The following is a 13,573-nucleotide window of genomic DNA, read 5'->3' on the forward strand; positions in this document are numbered from 1 at the left end:
CTTTCGTTCGTTCTTCCAGCAGCGCTTCCGTATATCATTAAGACCATTTTCGTGGAGCATGGAAAATAAATAAATAAAATCGCAAGTTACATTGCAATGCGTCCTAGCGCATCTTACTTGCCATTCCAGGCGGACTAGGTCGGATCATCAAATAAAAGGGAGGGGTGCAAATCACACCAATTCAGAAGTATTGATTGGCAAGCAAAAAACAACGCGCGGAATTCGCTCAGGCTCCGTTGAAGGTTATGAATTATATAAAAATCGCACAAGACAACAGTGTTGGCAGGCAGTCAAGGAAATACAATCTAGATCATCAATGACCATCACCATTTGGAGTTTAGGAAATCGCAGACTTGAATAATTCCGCGGGTGTGAATATAACTCATTGCAAGAGATGAAAGCGATCTTTGTCCAGACCTAGCGGAAAGCAAATTGCAGCTTGATTTGCATTGGGTGACTCACTTGGTTGGCTGGAACGACTACAGAGCTCATTCCGATTCAAATCCGGCCAGTATCGTCACCAAAACTAGAGCAATTGTGCACAGGCCGAACAGAGGGTGGTAATAAGTTGGCGGCATCAGCTTTCTTTCTCGATTGGGTAAAGCAGACTTTGAACAGATCTGACAATCTCATGACAACTAATGGAGACGGCAAACTCAGGTTTTTGATATTGTTCCTGTTATATATATTCAGTCCAGCTCTGTTATTCAATTATTGAATTGTTATTGAATATTAAAAAGATTTGATTGCAATAAGATTCTTTCTTGAATATCGCTGGTATTATTATCTATTTTGTTACATCTATATTACTTGGTGAATTTTGCTGGAGATAATACAAACTGAAGGCTACATGACAAGTGTTTGACGAATTGTCCCAGTCCAATATTGGTTTTTTTTGGTGACCCATATAGTGAGGGTTATTTCAGGCAAAGGATCCTTGATGAGAGTTGGTGGTCCACAATGAAGTAAGTTGCTGATTTTTAAATTTACTATTAGTCTTTTGCTTACTGATTTTCCTACTAATAGTCTTAAAATTCTTAAAATTCTAATTCTGGTTTTAATTTTTGTTTGTATTTTGCAGATATATTTGCTCTGTCATAGCACCCATTGTAGATGTCATTAGATATGTTGATACTAACGCTCCTAGTTTGGGAGAGATCTATGAAACTATTGACAGCATGTTGGGGAAGATGAAGAGAATTGTTGTAGCAAAGGATCCTACATTGGGGTTTTATGAGGAACATATTAGGCCTATTGTGATGCAAAGGTGGAACATGATGAATACTCTGCTTCATATGGCAGCCTTTGCTCTAAATCCCAAATGGTATGCACAGTTGGGTGGAAGGGGCCTCCCATGTGATGATCTTGAGGTTTTGGATGGTTTCACAAGAGCAATTGATAAGAGGTATTCAGCTCAAGATGCCTCTACTCTTCGTGCAAGTTTCTTGACTTCACCAACCTTCATGGCCCAAACTTGGGTAAGCTGCAAGCAAGGTTAGATAGAGTTGTTTTGGCACAGAGAGATCCTATTGGATGGTGGACCTGGCATGGGAGAGATACACCTAAGAGAGGAATTGGTCCATATATTCATATATCCATTCTATCAAAAGAAATAGACTTACCTCTAAAAAAGCGGAGAAGCTAGTAACAATGCATCATGCTCTTCGACTTGCCGATCGTCAAACTCCAGAGTATAGGCAGACACCAGCTTTGCGATGGGATGTTGAGTCTGAGGATGTGGCCTAGATAGATGAGGATGACACAGCACCAGGATTGGTTGGGGTTCTATTAGATGAGACTACGTTTTCTGTGGAGGATGATAGTGAAGAGGACTTTGATTTTGATGCCATGGCAATAGAGGTAGAATAGGAGCAATAGTCTGCTTCATTTTTCTATGTTTTGTTTTTTATGTTGAACATGAACATGATTATGATACATTGATACTTATTACTTTATGGCAGCCCTCTATCCTTTGGGCCTATAGCTTTGGGCATATTTTGATTTTGATTTTCAGATTTATTATATTTATCATTATGAAATTATGATATTGACAATTGTTAATGTTCATTGTTCAGTGTTCACTGATATTGATATGCATTTTGACAATTGGGTACTAAAATTGGATATTATTTCCTAGATGGCATTCAAATGTTGTATGTTATGGTTCTATAATGTTTAAATGACATGCTTTGTGCTTAGTTTCATATGAATGACATGTATATTTGCAAATTTCAGTGTATATTTCAAAATTTTCATATATATATATATAGCCATCCCCGTTTGCCATCCCCCCCGGTCCCTAAAATTGCCAAAAAAAATTTGCCGTCCCGAAAACCCGTCCTGCTGTTCCCCGCCGTCCCCATACTGGAAACTCGAGGAAACATAGGAGAAATATATTTAGTTCATGTTAACCGATCAACAGATATCTAAAGCTGTGAATTTTCTCAATGGTTTTTAACCTTTTTGGACCAAATTAATATACATCTACTCTACAAAATCATTACAGAATAAAGAAAATATAGTGTCACCTAGATGTAAAAAATAAAAAATGTGGAATCATAGATTGTAAAAAGGGTTCATAAAATTTTCTCTCAAAACTGTATTTTATGATTAGAAAGTGCAAGCACTGAAAAGACCATACAATTATAATGTTGTATATTTAAAAAATAACTAAAGCTTACTACAGGGAATTTTTAATTAATAAAGTCGTGTGAGATATCTATGATTCTATCAGCCTTATGTTAAAAGGATCATTCAGCATTAAGCAGCAAGGAAGAATTATTATTTGTACAGGATGGTTTCCTCAGATTGTATTGTACACTAAATAAAGTAAATAATTTGCAAGGTATAATTATCCAGAATTTTTGTTCAGGTCTATCATGTTTGTTAGTTCATAGAAAGAGAAAAGGTAAGTTCACATGATCACATCCCATTGCACTTTTCTAGTGTAAAGATTTAGCATGTACTACAAATCCTCAGCATTCCTTAAGAAGATCATGTCTTAAATGCATATTCCTAGTACTGGTATTTATACCATAGTCTGCAATAACTACTGAAATATATTATATTATATTCTCAACAATGATCAATATTATAAATTTCACAACTAGAACAAAACTAGCTGGCAAAATAAACTGCTGCATAAAACATATTTCACTCTGAACGTACTCCAGAGTGTATGAGTTCAACTCCACATAGTAAGGTTGAAATATAGGAATCATCTTCTGTCATTTGTGATTCATAGGGCCAAATGCGGTTGTGTAGCCAAGTCATAAGGTCAACATCATCCGCAATTCCTCGAGCAAGTTGTTGAGAAGTATGAACATGAGTATTAATGAATCCTGTTCACATTGAGAAAACTAATTAGATGTGAACAGAAACTCTCTTTTAATTCAGCAATGTAGTTGGACCTCCCTCAGCTTATCTATTGTACCCATCAACAAAATGTCTGCAAGAAAGTAGAACAAGGAAATGTTCCAATAAAACACAGAAGGCATGAACTGCATATCATCAAACATCAATAAAAAGTTTCAGACAAAGGCACCACTAATGGCTCAACTACATCTATATGGATAGAAAATGTAAATCTTGTTAGGATGTACAATAAGAATCTGAGTTCATAAGCAGGATATAATATATAAATAAATGAATGAATACAAGAAACAAATACGCTATAAATAAAAAATTTAATACAAGAGATACGAAACTTGATTGCTAAGGGAGCTTAAAGATATTAAAAAAGATGGAATTAAGTTTGACAGGCTGCCTTCAGACAGGCATCCCTTGATATCCAATCATTGTGTTCATGCTAAAAATTTGGCTCATTTACTTTGAAGTACAACCAAGTTACCAATCCATCATCTGGCTTGCTTCCTATGTGAGAGCCTCTATTTAAGATTTATTCAGATTGAATAAAAAATATAGAGAATGGGTACAAATTCATATTAGCCTGCCCAGCAATGCATTTACTATAAAAAAGGCCTATGCAACATTAATATGTGTACACTCCATAAAGCAGCTATGCATACCAATACTATTAAACATGCATCAGTCTATACAAGAATGCACGGAGACTTAAAACTGACCTGCAACAACAAAATTAAAAAAGAAACAACCGAAGCATGAATCACAATAATAATAATGGCATGCAACAAGGCACTACAATGATACATTATGTTCTTCATTAGTATGGATAATATATATGTACAATGATAAGGCTGTATTAGCCTAGCACACACTGGAGGCAAAACCCTTAAAGATTGCTTATGAAAATGTTTTACAAAGTGAACATGTTAGAAATTTGTTGGCTGCCCATCCCACTACCATTCAAAGGGTTTAATATAAGGACGTAGGAAATACTCCACAGTTGATACAAGAGATGTATTATGCATCAAACTAAAGAGTTTGCATTTTTTATAAAGGAGTTACACTGAAACCATCCGCTGCAAATAACTAAACATGGATCATTGAAACAGTAAATGGAAAAAAGAGAACTGATTCTTTCCGCACACAACACAAAATGGGAACATATTAGAGTAGCTTCATTTCTGAGAAAAGTTTCAATATTGTTGTATCCAGTATAGACTCGCTAAACTTCCACAAGCTTCTACTAAAGCAACCTCTATATCAATCACCATCTCTGTTTGTTCCCTTTCGTCATGGATATCAAGTCATATCTTCCTCTTCATGTACCAAAGAATTCATTCCTTATATTTGCTCCAGTATCACAGGTTACACATTGGCTCTTCTTCCTCCACTACTCAGTTCACGTATAACTTTCCTATTTCCTTCTCACTATTATATTTAGAAGCCAATATATGTTTACATATGAAGTTCTACCTATCAAGGGTGCTTAGAACATCATTATCCTTGTCAAGAGGAAGTTTTCCTCAGTTTCTTCATTAAATAAGAAATCTTTTTGGGAAAAGTGATCTCTAAGAACCAATTCACTAGTGTCAATACAGAACCTCTGCATCTACTCGAGTAAGTAGTATCTAGTATCTACATATTAGAATACATGTGATTATGAAAATTGAGTGCCTTTGCCCAATGGTTGGTAAAAATATGATGACAAATTTTGATTGCATGATAGGAACCTCATCCTCCATTTAAGGCAGTATGTACAACTTAAGTTGTGGTTCACATGTACAACACTAATGCCAAGCTGAGTTAGAAGATCTAAGAAAAAAGTATTGAATAGCTTGGAGAATAGTGCGAGTCCCATACAAGATGAATTCAATCTGTAATGTTTGCTAGAAGATCTGTGTAAGAATTTTTCCAAGAGAAGGAAATACAATCAACTTACAAACAATAATGCACTCTACCACATAGAATCCCTTTTTGAAAACAATCCTCGTCGAATTCTGAGAAAACATCATAATTCAACTGATTGAGATGGTTATCTCTACTTGTTAGTTCATGTCACAAATAAGTTCAGACTACATGATTTCAGGCTCCTTGAGACACAACTAGTTATGGCAAAAGACGTAGAAACAACAAAAGAATAAGGAAAAATGTGTAGGAAGGCTCGGGCATGTTTCAAACATCTTAGGGTCCAATTAGTACAAGAACTGACTATAGGTGATGGATTTGTTTTAAGACAAGCCATGGAATATGGTTTGGCTACATTATTAAACTTTATAAAAGACAAAATTAACAAAACCAAGGATTCCTAGAATCCAATTGATTTTTCTTATGACTCTTCATTAAAATACATTATAAAATATCTATGCTATTAATTCTCTCAATTATTGGCATGAATATATCCTAGGCACTTGTCAAGAAATTCCAGTCATTATGGACACCATACTGTACGGCCTTCACCTCCAGTCTACCGTACGGCCATCGGGCCCCCTCCCGTACGACCATCCAACTCTGCTAGTCGTACATCCCTTCCCTGTCTACCGTTCGGTCCACTTACCACCCATACAGCCAGTCTATTTTCCCCATCCTGGACATTGTACGACCTCCACATCAAACCAATAAGGTACCATATGGCCTATCTCATGCAAGCAGTCTTCAGACACACACGCACGAAACTGCTACTAAGGGTCAGAGGGGCATTGGAACATTACAGAATGCACATGCATTTAGACACTCGCCTAGAGCTCATTGCTCTATTAGAACAGGGGCAACAACCCTAATTGGACTACAATCCATTTAGAACAAGGGGAACAACCCAATGAGTGAGCAACAATCCACCTAGATGAACTGACTGAAAGCATTAACTATGCCAATACGATTCCTTTGAAGTACAATATTAGATTCCACTCATAACTCTTCTCGATCAACTCTAATCTTTGTCTCTGATCCAAATTTGCATCATATCATTCTCTCCATTAGCACACATTCGAATTCACAAATTAATTCACTCTCATAAATATCTCAAAAACTTATTAGATCGACTTAATATGAGACCCAAATAACAAAATAAATTACATCAGCCAATGTGATTCCATATGTGTTGGTTAGAACACATATAGAATACATTACAATATCAAATAATGCATTATCACCCAAAAGATAATCATAATAATCCAAACATGTTTCCTGACTAAGCCAGGCAAAAATAAATTCCCTTTTACTGTCCAAAGAGCAAGCTGACCTCTGAGACACCAATACTCAAGAAAATCTGTAGATAGGAGTGAATGTATGTCTTCATGAAGTATCCTAAATTGCAGACTGATATTATGGTCCACTAAAACTCGCCAAATATTACTCCAAGCCACTGTCTAAAATAGTTCTCAATAAATACTACCAGTAAGTACTCTTCAACAAATCTTCTGTAACTTCTCTGAATCAACTTTGAAACTCGTGTGATGGCAAACATGGCATGTAGATTCACCAGACATCATCTCATAATGTTCACTAGCTCAATTCAGCAAACTATGTCTTTACCGAAACTCTTTCTGCATTGATCTGTTGGAGATTGTAGCTGCAATAAAGCTCTTTATCTCTGAGTGTTAATACTATTATGGTCACCTTTAGCTGAAAAGGACATTTATGATAAATTGTAATATTAAATATTAAGACATATGTCATTCAACGTGCATTGAGGCATGGAAATACAAAGAGTTGTATTTGAAAATAAAGAGTCATATTTTGGGATACTCAAAAGACCTTCAGTTGTAATCTAAAGAGTCTCTCTATTTGTTATATATATCGCATCAAGCAAAAAGCAGTGCACAATTGAACATTTTACTATCAATAAAGTGGTATTTTGTTGTGTGGCTAGGATTTTCGCTTCAATTTTGGAAGGGTTTTCCAAGGGTAATTTTATTTGTCTCTTGTATCTCCTTTGGCTATTCCTTACTACTATTTATCTTTGAATTCTAGGCTAAATTTAACATGGTATCAGAGCCAGGTCAAGAATCATCACTTTGTTTCGATTATTAGGGTTGTATTGATTGCCTCAACCTGCTAGTAGTTTCAGCTTGGCTAAAACGAATCTTAATGCTCAAATTTCAGATCCTTAAGGCTCTTTTGAGCTTTGTTATTGTTTCCTTAAGGCTTTATGTCCCTCATAAGACATCAGATATGATGATTTGTGTTCTTTGTAATTGCTTGTGGATGCTCTCACTCATATCTTCAAAATTCCACCTGTGGCTATTCTCTTTCAGTATTCTAGATTGTAGTATCCTTACCATGCTGGGAGTAATTCACGGTCATGTTATAACTTATATTGTTACCAACAGTTTCATATTTTGTTTGAATTTCGATTCATCATTCTTATGAGATAGAGACAGATCCGTTTTTATCCCCTTCGTTGAGCGTTTCTTCAACACCTCTTATGAATACCTAATGGACCAGCTAAAGACCCAGATTGCCCAGGCACATGCTGTAGGAAAATTATCAAGTCGAGAGATTGAGTCCTGAGTCTTGAGAAACCAACGACTTTAGGAGAATTAGAAAATCATCTGCAATGTCATTCTTTTGTTCGTTGTGCCATGTCATATTCATATTTCCGTTTAAAGATGCATATCTTGTATTTTGATTTCTTTCAATTGATGGGATCTTGAAGTTTTTTTTGGAAGAGTGCAATTGTTTTAACATCAAAAGAAAAACAGTTGTAGGAAGGACATGCAAATGCCATTAATGCCAACTCCAAGTTCCATAAATTTTTCAACTATTGGGTTTCGTCAAAATTCATCTATGATAGCAGGTCAATGAGGGCAATGTTTTAATTGGTAGTGTTGGAGGCATGATGAAGAGAACGAATAGAAGCAGATGAAAGAAAGAAAGGCATCGCATGTGACTTTCTAATTCTCCTAATGTCATCGGATTCTCGAGAGATGTCGGTTCATTCTTTTACAAGGTGTTTATGATTTCTATCATGTGTAACTTCTAGAAGCTAATCCCTTTGTGTCATTTAAGATAATATTTGGATTTCATCTGAAGCGTGAGGGCAGGGGCCTGTCACTGCAGTGTTGCATCTGCCGCATTTGTAAAGGCAGTCATATGAAAGGATTGTTATTGGTGACCACAACATTTCTTATACAGGATGTAATGGGGTTTGATGTGTATAGTTACCGCAAGAACTTCTCTTTGTGCAATTGTTGATGCCGAGGGAGCTTCTCTCTATGCAATTCTAGATGGGTGGCTCAATTTGAATAGAGATTTAGGAGTTGTGTGACTTTATTTAGGAAGCTATTTTTTTGTTTTTTCTGAGCCTTATGTTTCCTGGCTTTGGCTGGAATTCCTATTTTTTGGCCTACCTATCATCTATTGGATGTGATAGTGTGTGAGTGTTGAACACAGACTCCTATTTCTAGGAGTAGAAAGTCACTGTTGTTCTTCTTTTTATTTTTCGTTGAATTAAATTTGTTGAAGCAATATTTTTGCAGAAGCAAACATCTAATTGGGCGATAGACAGACTTTGAACCTAGATGTAGAGATTCTGACTAATTGATGTCTATCATTTGGCAAACTCTTATAGTATTTCCAGCCATGTAAGACTAGTTTGAGGCAGCATGTTTCATATTCAGAAAGATTTCTCCCTGTATCAGGTGTGATACAGGAGTCACTATTGAATACTCTTTTGCATCATATGTGACACAGATGCAATTGTGTACAGATTGCAGAGATAAGTATTGTATGAAATTGCAGAGATAAATATTGTATGATTATAATTTTTATAGTATGCAATTTGCTTTGGTCTCTCTGATAGGATGACCTTATGAGTTACTTTATCTCATTTGGTTGCAAAGGATGCAACAAGAAGAAATGAAAATATTACATTGATGATTCATATTTGCGTTCAGAGGGAGCTTTTGACTCAGAAGGAGATGTTCAACCTCAAAGGGAGGTTCCATCACTATATTTTGTGTCGATCAAAGCCATAACTGCTAAGAGGGAGTCTTTGTTCAGAGAGTATTTCAATCATTGTGTGCATATTGTTAATGAGTTTCCTTATCTATGATAAGTTATAGATATTGTAGGATATTGAGACTCGTGATGGAAATAAGTCTCAGTTGTGATTTTCCTTCTTGTTAATTATGAATTCTTATTTATATGCAATAAATTAAAGTCATGAGGTCAACCTGATAACTCTCACTTTTGGGAGATTCATAGTCAGCATCATGTAGAGAGAGTCTGTAATGTCATCGTGCTGAGAGATATCGTGATGGGAATTGGAAGTTGTCTTAAGAGAGTCCATGATCGTATCGTGTTAAGAGAATCTATGAATAAATGTTGGTTGTAAACCTTACTAACTTGTCATGTTGAAAGATTCCATGACAACATCATGTTGAGTGAGTTTGTGATGAAAGGTAATTGTGATTTTTGCAGGTTTGTCATGTTGAGAGATTCTATGACAGCAATACGTTGAGTGAATCCGTGATAAAAGGTGATTGTGATTTTTTCAGGTTTGTCATGCTGAGAGATTCCATGACAGCATCACATTGAGTGAGCTCATGATGAAAGCTGATTGTGATTTTTGTTTGCAAGTTTGTCAAATTGAGAGAATCCATGACAGCATCACCTTGAGTGAGTCTATGATGAAAGTTGAATGTGATTTTTTGCAAGTTTTTGCATGTTAAGTTGATTATTATTTATGAAGAAATATTTCCAACATGTTGAGAGATTCCATGATTATGAGCATAGTAACGAAACTCACCGCAAGTAACCCGGGTCAGCAAGTCGGGTTACTCTTGTTGGGTCAAAATGACCCGTAACCCTCACTCGGCGGGTCACCTTGGGTGACTCGCCTAACCCTCCTGACTCATGGGTCAGCCATGTGACTCACGGGTCATGATGGATGCGACCCAGCCATGGCTGGGCAAATCTGGATGCCAAAAAAAATTAAATTTTGCTTGATTTTTTTCTAATTTTTTTATGTTTCTTTTCCTTATATCCCTAAAAGGGCTTTCATTAACACTTTTATCTGAGTCTACTGATTTTGGATAGTGACACCTCTTTGATTACTCTAGAGGATGTTGATCTAGAATCTGAGTGGATTGATGAGGCTATTGATCCTATCTTTGATGATAAGGACCTAGAGTGGATTGACAAAGTAGATAGAAATGCTGAGGTCATGGCTATGGTAGCAAAGGAGCAAAGAGCAATATTTGATCCTCGTGGAACCTCATAGGCACTGGAAGAGACTAAAGCTGATCCTAGAGGCACCTCACAGGCAGAGACTAGCTAATCAGTCATCTAGGACCTACCTTAGACGCCTTGGTAAGAGGCATATTATAGATTATGAGGACTAGGAGCCATAACTATAGACTTGTTTAACTTAACGTATTTTTGGAACATTTGATGAAGACTATTGATGTGATGGATTTCCTAGATTTGATATATGTTTTGATGGATTTTATATATCTATGTTTGTTATTTCCTTCAGCTACTATTTAATAATTTACCTTTGTACTTATGTAATCGATATATGCTCAAATTACCTTCTATTTCATGTTGTTATTGTGTCTTTAAGCTTTATTCAATAATGGGTGCGTGGAATGTTCTTTAAATCCTAAAAAATCTCTAAATTTCAAGGGTTTTGCCACTTTGCTGAGTCACAGGTGAGTCTAAGCTAGGTCACGAGTTGAGTTACCCTTGTCAAGTCAAGGTCGGGTTCAAGTCTTCTTACTTGTATTATGAATAATGGTTATAGGTCTATCATGTCGAGTGATTCCAAGATAAGTAAATTGTTCTTGTAGTGTTATGTTGAGAGATTCCATGACAACATTAGGTTGAGGGAGTTTGTGATGAAAGTTGGTTGTACTTCTTTCAAGGTTTTCATTTTGAGTGATTACATGAATTTTATAGGATCTAGGTGATTAGATTTTATCATTGACATTTTGGTTGCAGTCTTGTATGACTATTCAGCTAAAGATCTCTCTCTCGCTAAGAGGGAGTGTTGGAGATTGTAGCTGTGATAGAGATCTTAATCTCTAGTCGTTAATACCATTATTGTCACCTTCAGCTGAAAGGGACATTTATGATAAATTGTAATATTAAATATTAAGACATGTGTCATAGAACATGCGTTGAGGCATAGAAATAGAAAGAGTTTTATTTGAAAATAAAGTCATATTTTGGGAAACTCAAGACGCTTGCAGTTGTAATGTGAAGAGTCTCTCTACGTGTTATATATATTGCACCAAGCAAAAGGAATTCTACACTCGAACATTTTATTATTAGTAAAGTGGTATTTTGTTGTGTGGCTAGGTTTTTCCCTTCAATTTTGGAAGGACTTTCCCAAGGGAATTTTGTGTCTCTTGTATCTCATTTGCCTATTCCTTACTGTTGTTTATCTTTGATTTCTAGGCTAAATTTAACATGATCAACAACAGGAACATTGTGTGATAGACATATGTGTTGACATCAATGACAAAACATTAATGCCAAACATAACCAGCAACAATTCCAAATAATAGGAATCTCCAACATAATGGAGTCAACAGAAAAACCAGAATCTAGTAATATTCCACAACAGGTACCCCTCAGAAGTCACGTCAAAAAACAATAGATGACGCGAGTTTAATTGTGCATCCCATGTTAAAATAACAACGGTGTAAGGAAGTAAATGTTTTTCCTGATACCTACTTTAGTATAGCATAATAAATTGTAATTTACTGTGGCGTGGCCCCAATATCTCATTCATTGCAGCTCAGATGCATCCAGGACAAGAGAAGAATGCAATTGATCTACAAGCTGTGCTTTCATGAAAGACGCCAATGTCTCATTCACTGCAGCTCAGATGCATTCAGCGCAAGAGAAGGACGCAATTCATCTACAAGCTGTGCTTCAATCGAAAAATTCCAGCTCTGTATTTTCCCGTAGGATGCTGTAGTTCCATTTGACTTCTACTTATATTGATTGATGTGTACCAGTTTGCTTCTTCTATGGTCCATTTCAAATATTTTACTTCAACTTCATGAAAAGAAAAAGTTTTTCATTTATGTTGCCAGGAATTTCAGAAGGTAGAGAAGGGGCGAGAACGTAGTTGCAACTTTAAAACTACTTGTGTTTATAGACTACCTGGAAGAATAATGTGGTCGTCGAAGTCGATGATTTCAGAAGCTTTAGCTGAAAAGTGACTCAAAATGTAGGAAGACGAACCAATTGCATGAATTTTATCGTCCTGGACGAACAGCCCGCCATTTCCATAAACCCTTTGCTCCCCGTCCATTGTAACTATCATTGCGTTGTGAATTAAAATACTCATTTTTCGCTTGATTTACGCACAATAGTCTGCAAGATTTTGCCTGCCTAGTAGTAAGAGAAAGAAGATCAGCACGAAGATTAGAAAATGTATCGCAAGTTTGGCTTGGTCGCTCTGCTACTTTTTATCAATTTGTCCATTTTTAGGCTGGACGGTCGTGTGGGGTAGACTCGAATAGTTAAATAAATATGTATAAAAAATCCTCAGTGCTTCCTGCATACAGAATGAAAAATATGAATGTATTTTACGAGGTCAACTATGGGACTCAGGACTGCATATGGAAAATCGATATAGAAGTCCTCTAGAATTTGTAATTTTCTTTTTCAGATCATAACTTTTGTAATGAATTTCCAGTTTTCAGAGTTGTGTCTCTGCAAACTAAGGCCCAAGCTCCCCGATTTTAGTTAGTTATAAGAGGCTAGAATGTTTTTTTTCAAAGATACGGAATACAAGATCATTTTGCCTATAGGTTCAAACAGTCTGGCCAGAAATTCATCTACTCATAAAAAAATATATATAATCTGGAGGTTGAAGTCCAAACATCAAAAACACAACAATATAAAAACTTTTAGCTTTTATATTTAACTACTTTGAAAAATTATCAACTCAAGCTCAATTAAATTCACCTCTCCTTGAGAATAGATTATGATTCATTGTTGAGTAGATTATCGTACATCGTGCTACTTCTTCTATTGGTTTCTTACTGTCAAATTTATTGGTTAGTATAATTTTTTTCTCATTTTCTCATTGACTAGGTCCCTATTTAGAAAGATGGCAAAATTTTCATTTTGTCTAATCAATATTCTAAGTCATTGTTGTTGGCTTACATGTTTAAAATTTAATTTTCATAAATTAAAAATATACAAATATAATTAATGAATTAATATTTTTAAAATTTGATTTTGTGAA

The 13,573-nt window shown here is 35.7% G+C and overlaps 1 protein-coding gene across 4 annotated transcripts in view; it reads right to left on the reverse strand.

Annotated features, from left to right (window-relative positions):
• The window catches only part of LOC149540262 (uncharacterized), a 256,350-nt gene extending 243,132 nt beyond the window's left edge, over positions 1–13,218 (reverse strand). For all 4 annotated transcript variants that reach the window (XM_089801404.1, XM_089801401.1, XM_089801402.1 and 1 more), the window contains exons 1-2: positions 12,481–13,218; positions 3,169–3,341 (exon numbers count right to left, since the gene is read on the reverse strand). In XM_089801404.1, the coding sequence (XP_089657530.1) occupies positions 3,169–3,341; positions 12,481–12,667 (360 nt within the window). In that variant the 5' untranslated portion in view covers positions 12,668–13,218. The remainder of the gene's footprint in view (positions 1–3,168; positions 3,342–12,480) is intronic.
• Positions 13,219–13,573: the final 355 nt, after the last annotated feature.

Source organism: Cupressus sempervirens, chromosome 9, assembly GCF_028749045.1.
Source record: "Cupressus sempervirens isolate cs-2001-9-10 chromosome 9, ASM2874904v1, whole genome shotgun sequence".
NCBI lineage: Eukaryota > Viridiplantae > Streptophyta > Pinopsida > Cupressales > Cupressaceae > Cupressus > Cupressus sempervirens.